Below are 6,000 nucleotides of genomic sequence, written 5' to 3' on the forward strand. Positions count from 1 at the left end.
GAGAGAAGCTCTCCAGAATTAATTTAGGCATTTACAATTACACAAATATTCTTTCTTGTGTACTATAACTATTTAGTTTAACAATAATGGAAATTCCTGGATGGAGCAATACATAAAATATGGGAAAGGCACCACTCATCTATAAGGAATCGATGCATGGATCACAGAAAATAGCATTTACACTAGCCTTTGAGTGCTAGTTCTTTTTGTAGCAAAAATACACACCTTCGCACACACAGACACCCAAATGCACACTGCCATGGCTACGGCAAGAGCTAGTGTAAATGCTGTTTTAACTATTTAGTTTTATTTCCTGCAGTTCTCTGTAACTCAAGCACCATCACGTAGTGCTTGGGAAGCTCATTTTCCTCAAACATCAGCCACACCATCTTCTTCATTTCTGTGTAGTTTGCTGCCAAAACTGCAAGTCCACAACCATCCACCAATCCTCTTGCCCTGTGTATATGCTTTGTCAGTCATGTTTGTGTGAGTATTTCAAAGTAGGAGCTATAATTGAATTCACTCTGCTGATTGAGCAGTGTGTCCTTTTCCTATGACAAAAAATTGCTAACTCTTCCAACAAGGTAAATAGATGGCCTTTAGGAAATTTAAGCAGTATGTCCAGGTTTTCTGAATGTTTCTGTCTGCATATTTGTTAGTTGGCAGATGTGTACCGAAGACAGTTTTGTTATTTTGATATTTATGTTCTTTAAATGAGGTTGAAACACTTCTGCCAGTTTATATATTTCCATTCGAATTTTTGCTATCATATTTTATATGGTCCTGAACTGGGTAATTTATTTTTACTGTTTCTTATTTTATTCTAGGTTAAAATGTGATTAAGTGCTTCATCTGAAAACTGACCCTGATGTTAGTATCCTAGAAAATCCTGACAATTTGGTTTGAAACTGTCCCATTATAGGTCATCATGAGGTATTTTTTCATTTTTGCCAGATGCTTCATATATAATGTCTCTTGCTTTTTGTGAGTAGTCCGCTTTTTGTTTGAGGTTAATACTCCTTTTTATAATGTCGTCTTCTGTATACCAAATGCTGCAGCCACTTTTTTTTTTTACAATATTAAACCCTTTTTTAATTTTGTCATCATCAGGTACTAATTTCATCATCCTTTTCAGCATAGCCTGAAAATATGCGTGGTTGTATCCCTTTGGGTGACACGAGTGTTCTTAATAATGGTATCCATAGTAAGCTTCTGAAAAATTCCAGATGTACCTGTCATTGTGCATGGAAACAGTTAAATGTAGGAAGTTAATTCTGTTACATTTGCTGCAATAAATCTGAAGATAGCCAACACTGAAACCAGTAATCATAACAAAATGCACAAGGGCTAACCACCTCTTTAGCTTGGAACTAGAAGAGTACCTGATGCTAATTTGATTGATGTTCTGTCATGTTTAACTTGTCAGATAAGGTGTCTTTTAGAGAAAGGTGTTTACCCGACACTAATTCAGTTGATGTGCTGTCATGTTTAAATTCTCAGATAAGTAGTCTTTTAGTGAAAGGTGTTTTGTCACAAATATTAATAATAATAATAGATTTATTGTAGCCAAACTAGCCATTTAGTTTGTGAATTACAGGAATTATTCTCTATTTACTATTATTATTCTTAGTCACTACAGAATTTCACCAGCGATTCTGTTCTCATCCTACAGATTAACACGATATCTCTCACACTGGTCACGGCACCTCGCACATATACAGCTCGTGCTGGGCTTGTGAAAACTCGGTGTTGCATGGTTTGTGGTAACCATAGGTAAACATGCATGGAGAGTCTTGTCACTACATGGCGGAGTTCACATCCTCCCTGTGTCCATTCACAGTTTGTCATGGCATCTGTAACATATAAATCATTCCATATCTTGAATTTCGTCAATAAGTCCTGGTAGGCCGTTGTCACTGGTAGTAAGTGCTTCAGTCGCAGTTCTTCTACGAAGAAGGGCTCTCTGGCCAATTGATACACAAGGCTCGAGAGCGTACTTGGAGAGAGGTAGCACCCTTTTTAAGTAAATAGCCTTCAGCTTCTCTATTTTTTCGAGATCTGTCTTCTTCAGATGAATCTATATGTTTTCCAATTCGTAAATTGCAACAGGTTCAACTTAAGAGTTCAAACAGTCATAGGGGTGTTTCCAGGAAGAGTCTACCTGTCGACTTGACATCATTTATGGCTCTCGTTGCGCCTCTGGCTCTGTAGTTTGTGTGGCATGTGAATACTGTTCCCTGTGACTCTCAGAAATGATCATTTTATGTTCCATTCTCTCTTTTTCTCAGAGAAACTCAAATAAGTGCGCCAAAGCCCCACAGTTTAGGTAAGAGGCTTGTGAGCAACACATGCTACATGATATTAGATTAGTGTACAATGATAGGTGAAACCATAAGAGATATATTAGAAAATGTCGAGGTGCAAGATGCTATAGATGTAGAGATACTACTCTTTTGTCTCAATCAAGTGAGGTGGTGCAGTGGTTAGCACACTGGACTCACATTCAGGACGACGACAGTTCAAATATGCTTCTGACCATCCTGATTTATTGGCATGTTATGTATAATATTATCAAATTGTTACCTTGTCATATATATTCTCAGTTGATATTTCCCTTTAATTTACGTTTTCTAGCAATTGAAATTTTACGTGATATTTATAGTTTTCAAAATTTTACACAGGCCACAAAATGCGTTGGAGATACTCGCCCAACCACAGCCAGATGGCAAGTCTGGGAAGAGACAAAAACATGATGGATTGATGAAAACAAGAGCAGCACCTTTAGCAGGAAATTTAGACTTACAGTGGTGTAACTTTTGCCAGAAGTATCTAAAAACTAAGAAAATATTTAGGAAGCACAATGCCATAGTCCACAATATGGTAAGGTCACCAACATATGAATGCAAATGCAAAAGGAAATTTCATTCACTGTTGGAAATGCTTACACATCAACAGATACATTTAAAAGTAAAAATTAATATAACAGAAGATATGTTGCTGAAATGTAATTTATGTGACAAGAAATTCGCCGATAATTCAATTTTGAAATTACATATAACCACACACAGTGAAAAATTTAACAAGAAATCTTCATTCAAATCCTACACTGGTAAATTAGATATTATAAAACAGTTCAAAATAGGACAAAAAGAGAAGAGTATTACTAATCTGACTACTTCACCACCTGAGCTATTTGTTTGTGATCATTGCCGGCAAATCTTTGAAACTGCTTCATCCCTTTCACTGCATTTAAATTCCAAGCGTTGTTTCAGTTTGTGTGATTGTGTTTCTGGTGCGAACAGTTCCAAAAATAGCAGAGTTCATCAAATAAAAGAAATTATGCAGTCAACTGTAGAAAATGTATCATTGGACAATAGAGAGATGTCTTCTAAAGTCTCGTACAATATGGATAGTCCGTTAGACAACACAGCATCTTCAACATCCCTGGAAACTTCAACTGTTCATAGTAGTACTCAGCCCTCAGATAACACAGTAACTGAAATAAATGAGAAAGCTCCAACAGATCATAATAACTCTTTACGTGCATCCCAGGTTAACCAATGTACACTTTGTGCTAAGGTGTATAGCTCTAAAAAATTGCTGAAAAAACACCAGAAAATTCACATTGCAGCAGAAGCAACAGATTTGTCCTGCACTTTTTGCAATAGAAAATTCATGAATCGTGCAGGTTTAATATCTCATCTTCATACACATTCAGGTGATGAATCTTATCACTGTAACTATTGCACCAAAATATACCCAAACAAGCAAGTATTTCTCAGCCACAAGTGCCTCAATAACAAAGTATACCCATTTTGTGATGTACAGTTGTCACAGTATGCAATAGAATACACGCCCCAGCCACATCGAAACAATGAAGGATATGTAAATTTACTACATGAAAATGATCTTCTAAAAGCAAAACAAATAAACACACCTAGCAGCCGTCTGGGACAGTCAGAGAAGACAGAGACAGACTACACTCATTGTGCACAATTTCCAAACAAAAATAAGAATTATAATCGAAGTAACAATCGTAAACACTTAAAGAAAAGTACTAGTGAACACAGTCGTGCATCCAACAATAGCAGAAACGAGAATTGCATGAAATGTCCTTTCTGTCACCATTTAGTAAAGCCAGAATCTATGTATCAACACATTTATGAAAATCATCCTGACTCAAATAACATCACATAATAAAACAATTTTACATTTCTTAATCAAAAAATATAGATTTTGTAAGAGGGATTAAAACTGTGGCAAAACAGATGAATCACTCATGAACACAAGATCAACTGATCAGTGTTCTCAATGTTTACCACCTGGAAAATTAATCCCATACTCCTACAACTAGAAACTGACATGCATTTCAGGCACCTTAAGAATGTGTAAATCATATTGAACTTCTAGATTTTGATAAAATTTATGTTAATATGTACATCAACACCAAGCAAATGATTTCATCTATTAATTAATGCAACATTTTTTGAGAATGAATGTAAAGTCATAGAAAATGCAGTCTACATTAAAATTAGTGGTGCAGCAACAATATTTTAGAAATTATAGTATAATTTTATTTAAGCATTTATCATCCAAATAACAACTGCTACATAGACATATTATGTATGTTACGTGATCTGAAACATACGTAATTTTAGGGTGTTATTAATTTGCAAATAATGCAATGGAACATATACCAATGTATACAGAACAGAAGAGGATAGTAAGGTTGTATAATTTGTCTTGCATTTTATATTAAAATGCTTTTACTGTACAGTGAAGAACTTCTTATTTATTTTCTGTATTGTGAGAGACTGTAAATGCAAAAGGTTGTAATTTTTAAGTCAAATTTTTTAATATGGAAAAATGCATTGGTATGCTAAAATTCTGAATCTTTGGTTATTTTATTGCTTAATTTTATAATTTTTAATTCTTTAAGTGCTGCAAACATATTTAAATCCACAAGCCTGCCTTTCTGACAGTGTTTGTAAATGTAATAACTTATCCCCCCTAGTGACCACTGGGCAAGAAGAATATGTGTACAAGATATATATGCTTCTTTGCCAGTTCGGTTTGGACATGTTAACACACACAGACATATTTTTGTGCCTGAATAACTCAACAGCTGATTGAAGTTCAGGTTGTTTAGTTGGACTGATTATGTGCTAACTATTTTTCAGTATTGACATTGTACTGTTCTCAGTTTTGCTTGGTGGTTTGACACAGGGAGGAGTGTGATTCAGGTTTTCTAAAGAAAAAAGGAATAATGTATTATCATAATTTCAAAGTCGAAGAAAGCATAAAGATAGTGGGACTGCCAGTGAAATTTTTTATACCAACAATCATAATGACTTTTACAGAACCTCATAGTAACCACCTCTGCCTATGTAATTTGGCATTTAGCTATAACACCTCAGCCTGTATTTCATATAAAAGGTGCAGTTGATTGTTATCTGGCATCTGAAGAGATTTGATTGAGAAACAGAAGTGATTCTACATGTGTATTTGAATATTTAGATTCAACTAGTTTGTACTAAACAGATTACATCACTCATCATAATATAACAGAAGACTTGCTGATATTTATAGTAAATGACATCAAATCAATCTATTTTATTCACACAACAATTCCCAAGAATGTGTTCCTTATTGGTTGATGTAGAGAGATTTTGCAGTTCATGAACGTTGTTGCTTATTTCTATTTTTCATCTCATGGCCTGGATAAAAAAAGACTGAAAAGGCTCCAGAGATGGTACTGTACCGACACTGGTACCAGTAGCCTTTGAGGTGCTTTGGTTCTTCCAACAGTGAAGCCAGACTGATGTTTGTGGAGGTTCCCTGTCATAAGTTGGATGGAAGGAGCAGACGCCAATCATCCGTGTCAAGCTGTTGGAGGGCCAGATGCAGGTGGCTGTCACTGTTGTGGTGGGCATCTGGATAGTGGAGATGCAGTATCTTGCCTGCAGTTCCAGCTTTCATCCCTGTTGTGCTGCATTGGAC

The 6,000-nt window shown here is 35.6% G+C and overlaps 1 protein-coding gene across 2 annotated transcripts in view; it reads left to right on the forward strand.

The window, feature by feature from the left end:
• The window catches only part of LOC126365933 (zinc finger protein 271-like), a 135,975-nt gene extending 130,376 nt beyond the window's left edge, over window positions 1–5,599 (forward strand). The window contains exon 4 of one of the 2 annotated variants that reach the window (XM_050008702.1): window positions 2,682–5,599. In XM_050008702.1, coding sequence (XP_049864659.1) covers window positions 2,682–4,197 — 1,516 coding nt within the window. In that variant the 3' untranslated portion in view covers window positions 4,198–5,599. The remainder of the gene's footprint in view (window positions 1–2,681) is intronic. The other variant, XM_050008703.1, reaches the window with a different exon arrangement.
• Window positions 5,600–6,000: the final 401 nt, after the last annotated feature.

Source organism: Schistocerca gregaria, chromosome 4 (genome assembly GCF_023897955.1).
Source record: "Schistocerca gregaria isolate iqSchGreg1 chromosome 4, iqSchGreg1.2, whole genome shotgun sequence".
Classification (NCBI taxonomy): Eukaryota; Metazoa; Arthropoda; class Insecta; order Orthoptera; family Acrididae; genus Schistocerca; species Schistocerca gregaria.